The sequence below is a fragment of the Triticum urartu genome, chromosome 2, assembly GCF_003073215.2.
Source record: "Triticum urartu cultivar G1812 chromosome 2, Tu2.1, whole genome shotgun sequence".
In the NCBI taxonomy this organism is placed as follows: Eukaryota; Viridiplantae; Streptophyta; class Magnoliopsida; order Poales; family Poaceae; genus Triticum; species Triticum urartu.
This window is the reverse complement of record NC_053023.1, coordinates 34,420,986-34,437,401: the sequence shown is the minus strand read 5'-3', so window position 1 is coordinate 34,437,401 and position 16,416 is coordinate 34,420,986. Positions and strand designations below refer to the sequence as shown.

Sequence of the window (16,416 nt, the reverse complement as noted above, 5' to 3'; positions counted from 1 at the left end):
TGAGACTGGAAACAAGGTTCCAATTAAACATGTTACAGGAGTTCAGTCTCAGAAAAACTGGAAACAAGTTGCGGGACCTAAACAAGCTGTACCAAAGTTCAGTCTCACAAAAGTAGGCCCACTGAACTGACAACCATAGCAAATCGGCAAAGCTGGTGCCCTAGTCAAATGGCAAACATCCTCCATGCGAGAATTTCATACATATTGCTGGCCTAGAGAAGCTTAGTAGCAACCGGCGCAACTCTTCACAGTTGCTTTCAGCGATCGAGTCCTCGAAAATTACTGCCACCCTTTCTAGCATTGCTGCCCACTTGAATAACCTTTTCACAAGAGCGAGTTCATGTTCAGTTCCTCTCAGGTCATTGATTGCTAATTCTTTGAGGCAAGGTAGCACGAGGTCCTCGGTTTCCCAGTTTGATGGCTCAGCACAAATGCAACCTGATTGGCACACAGCAAATGCCTGAAACAAGATGCATATATATCAGCTCTAATAAGTACTCCCTCCGTTTTAAATTACTCGTAGCAGAAATGGATGTATCTAGAACTAAACTACATCTAGATACATCCATACCTGCGACAAGTAATTCGGAACGGAGGGGGTACTAAGATCAAATGATATGGTTTGAGACAAGAGACATGAAACTAGAAATTATTAGACTGCATGGATAATCTTAGATATGTCAAGTTGCCAACAACAAAATTTACAGAAGAATAAGACAGACAAATTAATCTGTAACCAGAATATCGTTGAAAGTATAATTGTTGTATGCATACAGAAAAAAGTACAGCCAACAGATTATCAACCTTATACCAATGCTGATGCATCATGCTATCATCAACCCATGAAAAAAATAAAAGAAGAATTTATATTTTCTCAAGAAGAACAAATGAGGGTTCCAATTTTATGCTGGAAAAGTGGAAATATGACCCCATCAATTTGCTTTGACATTTTCAAAAAGACATGTGATCTTTTGAAATAAAACCTACTACAAAGTCATGAACCCAAGTACTCCCTCCGATCCAAATTAGTTGTCGCTTAAATGGATGTATCTAGCGCTGAAATATGTCTAGATACATCTGTTTCAGCGACAACTCATATGGATCGGAGGGAGTAGTATATTACGTCGTCAAGTTTAATAAGCAACACATGAGTATCTAACCCGAACCAACAACAAGAGTAGGTCAACATGCTGCTAAGCAATAGGATTCGCCACAAACTAAGTATAGTGTTACCTTACAGTCGCTCCGAGTGACAAGTTGAGGCGTCAGCTCTCTTATACCACTAGACATCCTGAGAACATGGAATGAGCCGGCTCCAAACGAATGTCCACAGGCCAATACGACCAGTCCCAAGGTGGTGATGTTAGGTAACTTTGTCATCTCCTCCATCAAGAATCGTTTGTCCCCACAGACCTGTAGGTTCATATATAGGAAGTCATACAGCAGGTCAATAGTTGGACAATTAAGGACACAAAAATCTCATATTTCTACAAAGTGACTAGCAACACACAATACTTAAACAATTCACCTGTGTGCATGCATAGTTGTGAATTTTCAATTTTTGTATGGTTTCACAAGTACGTATTCCAAATGACATAGTATTCCTGACGTTTAACTCTCAGTCAGAGTTTGGCCCGATTGACTCACAATCACATACCGGTAGATAGAGAAGGATGAGAATAAGTTTGCTGATGTGGTGAAAATGGTGTGGAAGCATCAAGCTGTGACGATTGCGTGCAGAAAACATATCTCCTCCATATACAATAAGAGGACGGGTGATGAGTTGTTGGAGATGTGGCATCTCGCCAAACAGAACGGAGCTAGGATCATAAGCACTCGTCCAATCTAGTGCCACCAGCTGAGGGGCTGAGATGTGAGCAACTGGTTGACTTTGATTCGGAGCATCGGTGAAGCAAAGTTTTACTTTTAGTTTTTGCAGAGACAAGGCAACAATATTGAGCTGCTGCAAGGTACGCAGACCGCTCAGTTTCAACTGTAGGAGAGATTGCGACTGGATTGTGAGCTTGTCCGGACCTGACACTGCGAACGGAAAGGCGAAGCAGAGATGGACACCGCGGTGAAGAGACAACGTCGCTGAGGCTACACGGACCGTGCAGCTGTATGTGAACCAGCTCCAGATCGGTGAGCCGGGTAAATTCGCCGGAAGGCGGCAGGGTGAGGCCAATAGAACGTAGATCGAGCACGACCTTGGTTGCTTTCTCGAAGCAAGGCAACTGCAAGGCACCTCTCTCCCCGGCGGAGGCCTCGTTCATGTCCCCCCTGTTCTTGAAATGCAGGACACCAGAGAGGCGGCGCGCGGCGATGGGGAGCCATGACGCAGCGGATTCCGGGGTGACCTCGATGGCGGCGACGAAGAGGTGCCGGAAGGCCGGCGCATCGTGGGCGGTGAGAGCGGCGCGTATCCGGTCGGGGCCAGTGCCGACGGGAAAATGGAGCTCCGGGAGGAGAGCCCAGACGCGGCGCCAGCGGCGGGCGAGGACGCTGGTCCGAGCGGCGAGGGCAGTGTCGCAGAGCTTGAGGAGGATGTGGACGAGGACGTCGTCCGGCAGTGCGCTGAGGCGGTCCTCGCCGCCTCCACCGCCGACGCCGGCGGCGACGGAGAGCTTTTGCGGCCGATGCTCCGGTGCCCGCTCCATGCAAGCAGCAGGAACCAAGAGCGATGTGGCGCGCCTCGGATCACACCATTGTTGCGGGCCGCCGGTGGCTGGGGATGGGTCGGAGTCATGGTCGGGGCTCAGGAGGAGGCTGCACTCAGCTCAGTCGATTTGGGGGCTAGGGTTTTCCGGGATTGGGGATCGGAAGTTTGGGATTTTCGTTCTTTTTAGCTGGACAGGTTCTGTTGGACCTCCCGATGACTTTTTCTTTTTTATATTGGCTAGGTGAATGCCCATGCGTTGCCGTGAGATAGTTTCTAACCTAGACCATCAAAGAAACCTGTCTTGCAAGAATTGACAATAAAAAAACCATGACTTTTACCTTGAAGCATAAGAAATTGTACGTATGCTCAGTACTTCACACCGATGAATGTGCTGAACCACAATTTTTAGAAGCCCATATGCAAAAGAATGGGTCTGAAAAAAGAATAAAAGGAGCTGCATACCTTGGTGATGTAGCTGCTACCGCCTGCTATAAGTGGCAACCATCCGATGAACTGCTCCGTTGTGGACCTGTGTTGGCTTGCTGCCGTGTACGCCACTGCTCACGTTCATCCTGCCCATGGCACAAGCAGGCGCCCAAAGCAAAACTGACAGCCTTGCCCACCTTCATGGCTTCACTCTGGGCAATCAAATCAACCGGCTAGGGCGCCGCCGACCTTGATGGAGAGGGGAGTGCTGCACAAAACCGACATCATACCACAGCATGGCGGAGTCCCTCCCTTCTCCCGAAAAAAAGAGATAATCATCTCTATCAACAAGCAGATGCAAACAACTAAAAGAAGATAATTGTGCAGCAGTCGTATACCTTCCAAGAAGAAGTCGGTAGATGAAGATCAAGTCCGGTAGATGCAACACGTGCTCGTATAGTGGGATGCCCCTCCGGTGCCTCTTCAGCGACCGCCTGAAAGATGGGGTGGGGCCAAGGTATCTTGTTAAACGGCGATCATGCCACAGTGTTCTGGGAGACGTCGGCAGAAGACGGTGGCACGATCCAGTAGACGACGGATGCATGGGATATGGGGCAACGCCGTCCCCTCCCACCCAATCGACCATGGCACACAGAGGAGTCGGGTGGAGGCCACAAACGACGTATGCCAGGGGCGCTGGGGAGGGGCTTGCTCGGCGAGGTAGTGAACGGTGGCGAGGCAACATTCCATCGGCGGGCTAGGCAACATTGAGCGGCTGGCCAGGGCGATGAGAAGAAGCAGGATGTGCACAAGGCGTAGGCGGTGGCGGACGACGAAGTGAGCAACGAGATGCCATAGGGACGAGGGATTTTTATAGGCCTGGACGACACTGAAGCGGCGTCCGCCTGCCGTTGAGCGATGGACACTGGAGGCCAGGACTCCATGCGAGTCTTCCAGATCCAGAGCGGAGCGACACGCGTAGAGAATTGAGAGGAAGGAGAGTCTTCCAGATCCAGATCCCCAGTAATTAATTACTCGCATCTTGATTGGTCGGTTTTGCGCTGATAGAAAAAAGTCAGAAAAACCAAGCAAAAGAATTAGTATATTTAGAATTCTTTCTTCACCATGGTCAACATTTTTGTTTCCTTTCTTCTATCTTCTCCATTTTTTGTTGTTTTTATTCCTTTTTCATTTGTTTCCCAATTTTATTTTTCATTTCCTTTTTCCTTTGGTTTATTTTGTTTATTTTTTGGTTTTCATATTTTTTCATTCTACTTTTTGTATATGTACGTTTAACATTTTTTCTATGCACATTTTAACATTTCTTTAAATGCATGATTAACAGTCTTCAAGTAAAAATATAAACATTTTTTGAATACATGGTCAACATTTGTTCTATACACATTTGGTACTTTTCAAATGCTTGATTAACATTTTTCAAACACTTGTTCAACATATTTTTATATTCTTGATTAAGAATTTTATATACATGATTAAAAAGCTTCGTCATTTTTTAATACATGAACACCATTTTTTCTGTACACATTTAACATTTCCAAATGCTTGATTAATATTTTTCAAATTCTTGTTCAACGTTTGTGAAATACTTGTTCAACATTTTTGAAACTCGTATAAACAAAAAACATGAAAGAATAACAGAAAAAAATGAGGATGTGTCCTCCAGCGCACCTGGGCCGACCCATCTTGAGCGGCCCATACGCGAGTGTTTCCCTAGCTCTTGCTTAAAGCGATACATAGGGGCGCCCACGGTACGGGCAGGGGATGAAGGAAGAAACACAACCTACTTGGATTGATTCTATGGACACTTTTCTAAAATATGATGATGAACCAAATCAAGAATATCACCACTTTTTACTAGTATCTATAGGTATATAGATATAGATATTTTTAGAAAACCAACATATATTAAGAAAACATTAGTAAATGCAGCGTACAATAAAATGTTTGGCCCCACTTTTAAAAAATGTTTCTAGCATTCTAAAAAAGTATGGGCATTTAAAAAATGTTTGCATGTTTCAAAAAAAGTACTCCCTCTGTGAAGAAATATAAGAGCATTTAGATCACTACTTTAGTGTTCTAAACACTCTTATATTTCTTTACGGAGGGATTATGTAACATTTAAATGTTTTTTGTTTATGCAATGTAAAATAGATGTTCGTGTAATACAAAAAATGTTTTGCACCACACAAAAAATGTATGTTACATTTAGGAAAAAATGCTCACTCTTTTCAAACAAAATGTTTGTGACATTTTTGAAAAAACAATTATCCAATGTAAAAAAAATATTGTCATATTTAAAAAATATATTTTATATGATGCAAAAAAATATCTTACAACATGTATTTGAAAAGGTATTTAACACATATTTGTAAAAATATACAAAACAAGTATCTGAAGAAAATGTGAAATCATACATTTAAAAATGTTAAGCATATATATATATAATAATAATAATAAGAATAATAATAATAATTTACTTGTATTATATTTTTGCGACGTGTATAAAAAATGGTCAAGAAAACTTATAATTTGCAAAAATATTTATCATGTACTCTCTCCGTCGCAAAATAAGTGACGCAACTTTGTACTCAATTTAGTACAAAGCTAGTACAAATTTGAGTCACTTATTTTGGGACGGAGGGAGTATTTTTTCGCAAGGGATGTTTATCATGTGTTTGATAAATGTTAAATGAGCACAACAAAAATGGTGCTGTTATATACAAAAAATGTACAACGGTATGAAAAAATGAAGACATGTTCCAAAAAGAAGAAGAAAAAAACCCGTACAAAACCTAAGAAATAAAAATGAAAATAAAAAAGGGAAACAGAACCTATGAAAAAACAGAGAAAAACTGAAGAAAACCCGAGGAAAATCATATTACAGCCAGTGGAAAAACCAGCAAAAATACTACTGAGAAAAAGTCATTCTAGCTACAATGTTGTGTCGGGCCGATAGAAATCGATACGGACAAGACAGTACACCACCCTGTGCCATTTTGGGCCAGTCCATATGTACGGCCGGGACGCCCCCTTTTTTTCATTTTCTAATCCATGATTGCATAAAAGGTCCCAATTTTCAAAATGCGAATTTTGAAAAAAATATCGAGGACATATAAAATATTAGTGAATTCAAAATTATGTCCATGAAATAAAAAATGTGCGCGGTTTCAACTGTCCGCGATTTTGAAATGATGTTCACATATTCAAAAAATGTTCATGATTTTGAAAACAAATTTTTACTAGGTCATAAAATTTCCATTATATCGATTCTATTTTGCATATTCAAAAAGTTGTGCATTTTAAGAAATGTCTATGGGTTCAAAAATATTCATGAATTTTAAATAAATGTTCCAAATTTTGAAAAAAAGTTAATTGCTTCTGTCGTGGATATGATCCTCACAATACTACGACGGTGTGAATGTAGAAGCAATCATATCTACCAATCAGTGTGGATGGAAATAGACTCAAGAATTATACAGGTTCATGCCCTCGGCGGTGAAGGTATACCCTTCTCCTGTGTGGTGTTATTGCTCTTGGCGTATGCTACAGAATGAGAGAGTTTAACCATCTGCCCAGGCCCTAATCCTGGCTTATATAGAGTGCGCTAGGAGGGGTGTCGTATTGGGCTGGTATTAGCTATTGATGGTCGCATGCAGGACCAACTGAACGTGGTTATTACTAATGATAACTATTGCATTTAATTAGATTAGGGACCCTCAAACCTCTGGTATATATTCGGATTGTACTGTCCGAACCATTTTTGTCATTTTCTGTAATCCAATTGGGACCACTATCCGTTCGTGGAGTGGTTCAAACATCCTTTTTCCCGCAAACCGGAACCTACTTGGAGGAGCTTTGGTAGTGTTCGGACATGCAAGTGACCAACAAAAAAAACTCATGTGGTCTTTCTCTTTTTTCTCTCTTCACATGCATGGTCCATCTCTCCACTCTCTTCTCCTAACCGGCCATCACACTAAAATATCTCACCGCATGCATGACCCCCCTACTCTCTTTCTCAACCGAATTAATTTGTAAATAGCGTTGGATGGCTCCTCACACATCATGTCCAAAACTCTAGAATTATTGTTTCCTAAGCAGTGTTTTGTGTGCGGTTTGCTTAGTGGTTGTTTGAGAGTTTTCTGTTTTCCTGTTTTCGGATGCTTTGCTTCTTTTAAAATCAGTTGGTGGCCATCCAACATTGATGAAAAAGGTTATATGTGTATTCATAAGTTTACTAATAAGAAAATCCATTGGCGCAGCAACTACCTATAAGAATTCCAAATCGGATGGGTGTTTGTATCCCTTTGAACATTTTGATTAGTTAACATAGCGAGCTGATCTCAAAAAGAAAAAGAAAAAGCTGGAGTCGTGTTCTCCAAGTAGTTCTAGAAGAAGAGAATCAGGCGAATCAACCTGTGGTTGAGTTGGTCAGGTGGATAGTGGTATCCCCAACCCAGCAGGGTTCAAATCCTGGTGCTCGCATTATTCCTGGATTTATTTCAGGATTTCCGGCGATGCGCTTTCAGTGGGAGGAGACGTTCCCCTCGACGACGAGGCGCCTACGGTGACTTCGTAAATCTCAAGATAATATGCCGGCTCAGTCTCTCGGAGGTGCTCATAGGGGTAGGGTGTGCGTGTGTGCGTTCATAAGGATGAGTATATGCGCGTGTATATGAGCGCTTGTGTCTGTATTGATGCTAAAAAAAAAGAATCAAAGAGAAAGAGGGCCAGGAACAAACTCTGTTTCTCAAGTGTATGCTAAAAAAAAAACTCTGTTTCTCAAGTGCATTGTCCTTCGTTGCCCTTGTCAGTGCGCCAAAGCACAAGCATCTCCCTCGAACCCATGTCGCCAGGGAACGCATACGTGCATCCCAAGCATCGGTCCCAATAAGATTACCTGTCCTATCCAGCGTCCGTCCACACGCGCGCGCTTAGGATCTTACACTACTGCCGCGACGTTTATTCGATCGACACGAAACCAGCTTTGCACTTAGCCCTGCCACAGATGATGCACACAAGCTACGAGCAAGGTCATGGACCTCGACCTCGCCCTGCGAGAGGCCTGTCGGCTGACGACGTGACAGACCCGTCGGTCGACATCCCGTGCGACGTCGAGTCCAAGCCGGAACCCCAACACCCGCCGCCTGACGTCATCGAGGAGCCCAAGCCACCGCCTGCCGTACACCCACCTGCCGAAGAGCCACTGGCTAAGGAGCCACCACCCACCGAGGAGCCTCCGGCGCCGGTCGACCCGCCTGTGGAACCGCCACCCATGAAGGACCCACCATTGATTGAGGAGCCAAGGCCTGCTGCTGAACCACCTGCCAAGGATCCGCCGGCGCCGGTTGAGGAGCCACTTCACGTGGAACCGCCTCCAGTGCTGGAGCCACATCCCGTGGACCCAACACCTGTCCAGGAGCCACCTAGTGCACCACCAGCAGAGGCGAAGCCATCCGAGGGCAGCGACGAATCGAGCAGTAGCGCTGGCGAGGACAACGCCGAGGGGGGCCGCCGCAAGGGCAAGCGACGTCGTGGCAGGAGAGGACGACGGAGGCGCACGCGGCGTGCGAGGTTCCCGTGGGGCATGTTGGTTGCTCCTGCCGTGATCCTGCTCGCTGTCGCAGTGGCCGTGGCCAAGAGACGGCAGCAGCAGCGCGGTGGTTGAGAATTGACATGGCTCGGCTCACGTGACCTTGTATCGGACTGATTTATTGTTGTTTATTATTTTCATGGAATTCTTTTTCTTTTTGAACTTCGTCTATGTTGTCTCATATAGCCGATCACAGACCAGGGTAAAAAAGGATGGCTGTGATATGCTTGATAAGCCAACGTCAATATTCAGCCGCTCTTATGTCAAAACTCGTTGTTTTAGTGGCCGTGGCCAAGAGACGGTAGCTGCTGCGCGGTGGTTGGGCATTGACATGGCTCGGCTCACTTGAACGTGTAACCCGCATTGTATAGTATAGAACTGGTTTATCATCTGAATTTTTGGCACGGAATTTGGTTTCATTTTGCCACAAATCAAGGAAATTTGAAAGATGATTTGTAGCAGGTGGCATCCACTTGACCAAGGGCGGAGTTAGGATTTAGGCATGAGGGGTGAAAAAGAATATTGATCGCACAAAAAATAAAGCATCAATATATCATATCTCACTTATTGTTTACTAGTAAAAGAGACTGTGCGTTGCAAGGGGTGGAAAAAAGTACCACATGGCCTTAACCCAATAATCATGACTAAGGACCCCAATAGATCCACGTCCTTTATTTCAACACTTGGCATCCAAGCCGGAGAAATAACCTGGTCTCTGTAACCTAATAACCCGGCTTGCTGGCCAGCCCCCTTAGGTCTCCCCCATCTTGGTGGAGGAGTGACTCTAACTAAACCTCAATGTTTGGTAAATCTTTCATTCGAGATCCTATACCACCCCAGAGGTGGATCGGAGTGCAGGATCACAACCTCTGTTTTCTCTTATCCTCCTTCTCACCCTCGCCGACAGTGGCCTCAATGCTCACACAATCCCAAGTCACTTGAATGTGGCCAATGCTAATCAAGGCGTCTCTCTCGGCATAAGATGAGAAATCTGATAATTTTTTTCCTGTGAGGTTTTGACAATGTGCATGGATGGTTATAGATAATTTCTTTCATCTCCAATCTGGTTTCAATGAGGTGTTCATTTTCAATCTAGATCGGCCTCAGTATGAAAAAAAGACGGATCATGCACCATTGATTAAGGTTGCACCGTGAATAACATTTTTCAAATGGTTAACAGCTAAAATAACATCATTTGAGATTCTACATATTTCTCTAATCAAATTTCATATATGATTGTTAAATTTAGAGTTATGGTTTATAAGATATGGATATTTTTAAAAAGCATTTGATATGGACTGTGGTTTGATTAACCCAAATATCAGAGAGTTTCCTACAAAAACGTAAATCTGACTAAAAACTGGACTGTAAGCTGATAAACAATTTAGAGTTACGATTTATAAGATATGGGTATTTTAAAAAAGCATTTGATATGGACTATGGTTTGATTAACCCAAATATCAGAGAGTTTCCTGCAAAAACGTAAATCTGACTAAAAACTGGATTGTCAGCTGATTAACAGAAACATCAGTTTTTTTTGCAAAAGCGAAAATCTAACTTAAAATTGGACAAGGGGTTGACTCTCAGAAAAGACAAGGTTTTTTTTTTGCAAAATGCATGACGGACGGTCAGAAACGCTCCTCCCTTTATTTGTAGGTATAGATGCTTTCCCCCTCGTTCTCGTGTGATAACAATATTTGAGTGTGTCCATTTATAAGTTGCATAATTTATCTTGAAGTTGCATACTTTATCTTGGCTATCTTCTCTACCCTGGGATTTGATCCAACGATCCTCATCTCAAGTTGTCCCAACATAAAATTCTATTTGCAAAGTGTTCTAACATTTAATTCAAGTTGTGAACTTTCAACAATCAATTGTATGACTAATGTGTGATAACTTACTTAGATTTTTCAAAGAAATATGCAAGTAAGATTTTTTTTGAGGGAATTCTTTTGATCTATTCAACAACTAGCAAGGTAGTATAAAAACAAAGTACAAATTACATCCATGTCCGTAGATCACCTAGAAATGACTAGATGGACTGGAGTGAGCCGAAGGTGCGCCATTGTCATCGCCTTTCCCTCCCCGGAACCGGGCAAAACTTGTTGCAGTAGACAGTTGGGAAGTCATTGTGCTAAGGTCTCACAAGACCAACACATCCGAGACAACTGTCGCATATGAGCAAAGTGGAGATCGGAAGGATCCAACCTGTAACACATGAACGTAGACGAACGAAGACCGAATCCAACCGGATTTACCAAAGGCAAACACCGACTGAATCACGCGAGATCCGTAAGAGACACACTTCCATACGCCCTCCGACGATGCTACACATATCGCCGGGACGGCACTAGACGAGGAATCTTATTCCATCTTTAGAAAGCCGCCACCGCCTCGCCTTCCTGAGCATGACACAAACTCTAACCAAACAGGAAAAACACCTAATAACGGAGCCCTCCCATCTACAAGGGCCTGGATCCACCACAGCTCCATAGCCCGAAGGCCATAGGAGACAAGGAGGATCGGCGGCGGCGCCAACGGGAGGCAGCGATAACCGTATTCCTGTTCACCCAGGTCGCCCATGCGAAGGGGTACGAGGCTCAAGCAGCTCAGGTAGTGTTTAGGCAACTCAGAATTAGTAGAAGTAAATTTAAAAGGTATACTCCAGTTACTGAATTAGTTTATTGGCTGCATGAAAGCTATGGAGAATACTCGACTAGTAGCCTCTAAACATCATCAAGCAATGGAGCAAAGCAATGGCATCACCTTCAAATATGATCATGTTTCTATGGTTCCAGGTAGCCCAAAATCCCGAGATAAGAGCTTCATAATAACTTTCTGATTGAGGATGTTTGAGGGTCCGCTTTGGGATGCCCTAAGAGGTGTTGAATGCATTTTTACATGTTTTGCTTTAAGTGATAACTGTATACGACAACCTAGCATAAGCCAAGTGATTTTTGGTCGCTGCTCGGCGTAGAGTGCTATAAGCCGAGCGTCCTTCCTCCGTCGTGTGCTTTGGTGTTTGGGCTCAGCTTACACTAGGGCTGGAATTTTAACTCGAAACTCGCAAGCTAAACGAGTAGCTCGTGACTCGACTCAACTCCAACTCGGTGACTAACATGTCGATTCGAGTTTTAATCTGAACTTGTTAACGAAACGAGTTTAACGAGCCGAGCTAACGAGTTACTCATTTAGCTCATTAATAAGAAGGGACAGGAGTGTACCAAGAGTTCCTTTAGTAATGTCTTGGCTCGGCTTGAATTCGAATATAAGGGCTAGCTGGACTCGACTTGAATTCAAATATAAGAGCGGGCTTATATTTGTTGTACATGGAAGGGACACTAATATAAGCTGAGTGGCCAATAATTTACACTCGGCTTATGGAGAAGCAGAAGACAAAAAACGTTTCTCATGTAGTGGAATCAGCTAAAGGACGCTATAGGCCACTATTTTGTAACTTATCGGACAATTACACATGAATATGCTTTAGATGCACCGTGCTCAAACAGATAGCAGCTATTTAAAAACTTTGATTTTAACTTAAATGGTCTTTAGTAATGTTAAACTTAGGCACTTGGGGTGCCTTTTCATCTAAAAAGTTGTATCTTCTTTCTTCTAAAGCAAGTAAGCAATAACTTGGGTAATGTAATTAAGCTGTCAAGCGTGACATGTAAAATAGTCGTATATTGTACCAATAATTATATAAGGGACGTGCTACGCAACCGCCGGCCGATCTTTTTAATAGACCAGCCGGGTCGCGAGCCGTCAGATGCCGCATCAAGCGGCCGGGTGCGCCCCACCATTGCAACACAGGTCTTCTTGCAGAATTATTTCTGCAACGTATGTCTTGTTGCGGAATTATTTCTGCAACATAGGTCTTGTTACAGAATTTCTTTGCAACAGTTGTTTTATTGCATTTTTTGCAACTGAGTTTAATGTTTTCTGCAATTAAGGTCTTGTTGCAGAAAAAATTTGTAAGAGAAGTTTTGTTATAAAACGTAGATCCGTCGTAGACCATTGCAACACTATACATGTTTCAGAAACATAGCTCCTGTTGCAAAAGCGCGTTCGAGTGCGGGGTCTCATTTGAACACGTGTAACATAGGGGAGGTGGCGGACGCGCCGCTGCGATCCATCGGGTGATCGTAAGAGTTTCCCATTATATAACCCGTTCCCCTTTTACAACTTCATGTATGAATAATTCGGTCCTAGTGTGTAGAATTGTGGTTTCCTGAGCAGTGTATGGTGTGCAGTTTTCTTAATGGCTGTTTGTGAGTTTCTAATTTTCTATATTCCTATTTTCGGATACTTTGCTTCTTTCTAAATCGAGTCGCTTGCCATCCAACATCAATGAAAAGGTTATGTGGATATTCGTATAAGTTAACTAATAAGAATCCATCAGCACAACAAAGCGCGCATTTCCTTCTAGCTGGTGTTTCATCTATGAGAATTTGCGTGTAATCGTCTGGTTTGGTTTGTTGAACCCCGGATGGCCTTTGTATCCCTTCGAACATTTTGATTAGTGCATATTGAGCCGATCTCAAAAAGAGAAAAGGCCAGAGCCGTGTTCTCCAAGTAGTTCTAGAAGAATAGAATCAGAAGAGAAAGAAGGGAACAAACTTCTCTTTCTCAAGTGCGTTGTCCTTCGTTGGCCTTGTCAGTGCGCCAAAGCGCAAGCATCTCCCGCAAACCCATGTCGCCAAGGAACGCATACGTGCATCCCAAGCATCGGACCCTACGCACAATCCTAAATTACCTGTCATGTCCGGCGTCCGTGCACACGCGCGCGCTTAGGATTTGACGTACAGAGCGCCGCGACGTTTATTGGGTCGACACGAAACCAGCTTCCCACTGCAGATGATGCACACGCGCTACGAGCTAGGCCATGGACCTCGACCTCGCCCTGCAAGAGACCCGCCCGGCCGTCGCCGGCGAGGACTTCGCCTTCACCACCACCGAGACCGACGACGCCTTCCTCGTCCTCGCCCACCTCCCAGGTAAGCCAAGCATGCATCCTCGAAGTTGCGCTGCCGCTGCACCGACCGTGTTTGGTGTGCCATTGATGCGAGCACGGATGAGTTGGTGGTGACGTTCTTGCGTGCTTGCAGGGTATGACAAGGATGCGATCGAGGTCCGCGTCGGCGACGGCGGCAGGGAGATCCGCGTCGACGTGGCCGCGCGGAAGGACGGCGCCGGGCTCGCGGTGGAGGCGGCGCGCGCCGGGACGCGGCTGCGGGTGGCGCACCGGCGGGCGGTGGAGGGTTTCCGCCGTGTGTTCGACGTGCCGGCCGGGGTCGACGTGGGCCGGGTCTCCGTCGGGTTCGAGGAGGACGACGAGCTGCTCGTCATCATCCTGCCCAAGCTGCGGCAGCCGCAGGCCTCCCCGCCGGACGACGAGGCGCGCGTCGACGTCGAGAGCACGGACGACTACGAGTGCGCGTCGTCGGACGGGACGGAGGTGGAGCTCGACGACGGGTGGTCGTCGGCTAGCCTCGAGCTGGAGCAGGAGGAGTGGGTAGACGTCGACGGCGATTCGTCGGGGTCCGAGCCTGAGCCGCCGCCTAGAGACGTGCCGGTGGAGACGCCCGTGGAGATACAGGAGGACGTGCTCGTGGAGATTCATGGGCCGGATCCCATAATCACGGACGTGGCGGTCGAGACGCCGGTGGAGGTCGAGGAGGAGGAGGAGCCTCCGGTGCTCGACATCGAGTGTGACGTCGTGTTCGACGTCCCGGTGTACACTGAGCTGCCGGTGGAGACGCCGATCGAAGTGCTCGGGTCTGACCCATCGGCTGACGACGTGGGAGAGCCGGCGGTCGACATCCCGTGCGATGTCGAGTTCGAGCCGGAGCCCCGGCACCCGCCGGTCGAGACGCCACCCGACGTCATCGAGGAGCCCAAGCCACCACCTGTCGTAGACCCACCGGTTGAAGAGCCACCGATGGACCCACCATCGGTTGAGGAGCCACCGCTCACCGAGGAGCCTCCAGCACCGGTCGACCCGCCCATGGAGGAGCCTCCAGCGCCGGTCGACCCGCCCATGGAGGAGCCACCCGCCGAAGAGCCGTCGGTGGACCCACCACCGGTTGAGGATCCTCCGGCACCGGTTGACCCGCCCGTGGAACCGCCTCCCATGGAGGAACCGCCGGTGGAGCCACCACCAGTTGAGGAGCCACCACCCGCCAAAGAGCCGTCGGTGGACCCACCACCGGTTGAGGAGCCACCACCCGTCGAGGATCCTCCAGCGCCGGTCGACCCGCCCGTGGAACCGCCTCCCATGGAGGAACCGCCGGTGGAGCCACCACCTGCCGAGGATCCTCCGGCGCAGGTCAACCCGCTTGTGGAACCGCCACCCATAGAGGAGCCGCCGGTGGACCCACCATTGGTTGAGGAGCCACCGCCTGCCGAGGATCCTCCGATGCCGGTCGACCCACCCGTGGAACCGCCACCCATGCAGGAGCCGCCGATGGACCCACCACCAGTTGAGGAGCCACCACCCGCCGAGGATCCTCCGACAGCGATCGACCCGCCCGTGGAACCGCCGCCCATGGAGGAGCCATCCGTGGAGCCACCACCGGTTGAGGAGCCACCACCAGCGCATGAGCCACAACCTATGGCCCCAACACCAGTCCAGGAGCCACCTAGTGCACCAGCAGAGGCAAAACCATCTGATGGCAGTGATGAATCAGATGGTAGCACCGGTGATGAGGACAACGGCGAGGGGGGTGGCCGCAAGGGTAAGCGACGCAGTGGCGGGAAAGGACGACGGAGGCGCAGGCGGCGTGGCAGGTTCCCGTTGGGCATGGTGGTTGCTCCTGCTGTGATCTTGCTCGCTCTCGCAGTGCTCGCGGCCAAGAGACGGCGACAACAGGGCGGCGGTTGATTATGGAGGTGGTTCGGCTCGGGCCATTGTGTAACCCATGTTGTATACTTGTATAGAACTGATTTTTTGTAGGATTCGTCTTGGCACCGAATTCTTTTTCTTTTCGCCATGAAACAAGAAAATTTGGGAGAGTATTTGTAGCGGGGGGCATCCACTTGAGACTTGACCAAGGGGCGGAGCCACGATTTGGCAAAGTACTCTACTCTCTTCATTCATAAATATAATATGTTTTAAATATTTTAATATAAGCTACATACAGACTAAAATGAATAAACAAACAATAAACATGTCTACATCTGATTCAGAAAAAAGTTAGATAAAAATTTGTGAACGTAGGGAGTAACATTTACTTCAAATTGTGAACTTTAAAGAGTCAACTGTAGGACTAATGTGCGATAACTTACTTAGATTTATGGTGGAATATAGGCAACTCGGAATTAGTAGAAGCAAATTAAAAAGTTGTACGTCCAGTTAGTGAAATAGTTTATTGACTATATATATGAAGGGTCTATCTATATCTCATCTAGATGTGAGATAATATCTACATCTAAATTGTGACATCAGCAGGAATCAGGGCATGCCCACCAAATATCGTTCTATTGTTTGTTTGTTTGTTTTGACGCTTCGTTCTATTGTTTGTTTGTTTCTTTTGTGAACCGTCGCGCTGCACAGCCAGCTTGACCGCAACAAGACGCTCAGCACATCCTGTGAACCGAACTCAGGACCAAACGAAGCGCCGGAGACTTGTTTGATGCTCACGCCCTTCCCGCGGGCTATGGCCCATTGGCAGCTCGCACCACCGCTGACTGGTTTTCACTCCTCGTTGACTGCTAGGTT

The 16,416-nt window shown here is 46.4% G+C and overlaps 2 protein-coding genes across 2 annotated transcripts; one reads left to right on the top strand and one right to left on the bottom strand.

The window, feature by feature from the left end:
- Window positions 1-2,830, bottom strand: LOC125540876 (putative F-box/FBD/LRR-repeat protein At3g49030). Its single transcript, XM_048704412.1, has 2 exons — window positions 1,234-2,830; window positions 1-460 (listed from the first exon to the last, which is right to left on the bottom strand). Exon 1 carries the CDS (start codon window positions 2,655-2,657, stop codon window positions 1,827-1,829), a length of 831 nt encoding a protein of 276 aa, XP_048560369.1. The 5' UTR covers window positions 2,658-2,830; the 3' UTR covers window positions 1-460; window positions 1,234-1,826.
- Window positions 2,831-13,426: 10,596 nt separating this feature from the next.
- LOC125540875 (repetitive proline-rich cell wall protein 2-like) lies at window positions 13,427-15,778 on the top strand. The gene is made up of 2 exons (XM_048704410.1): window positions 13,427-13,693; window positions 13,805-15,778. The coding sequence occupies exons 1-2, from the start codon at window positions 13,582-13,584 to the stop codon at window positions 15,577-15,579; spliced, it is 1,887 nt and encodes a 628-aa protein (XP_048560367.1). The 5' UTR covers window positions 13,427-13,581; the 3' UTR covers window positions 15,580-15,778.
- The last annotated feature ends 638 nt before the right edge of the window (window positions 15,779-16,416 follow it).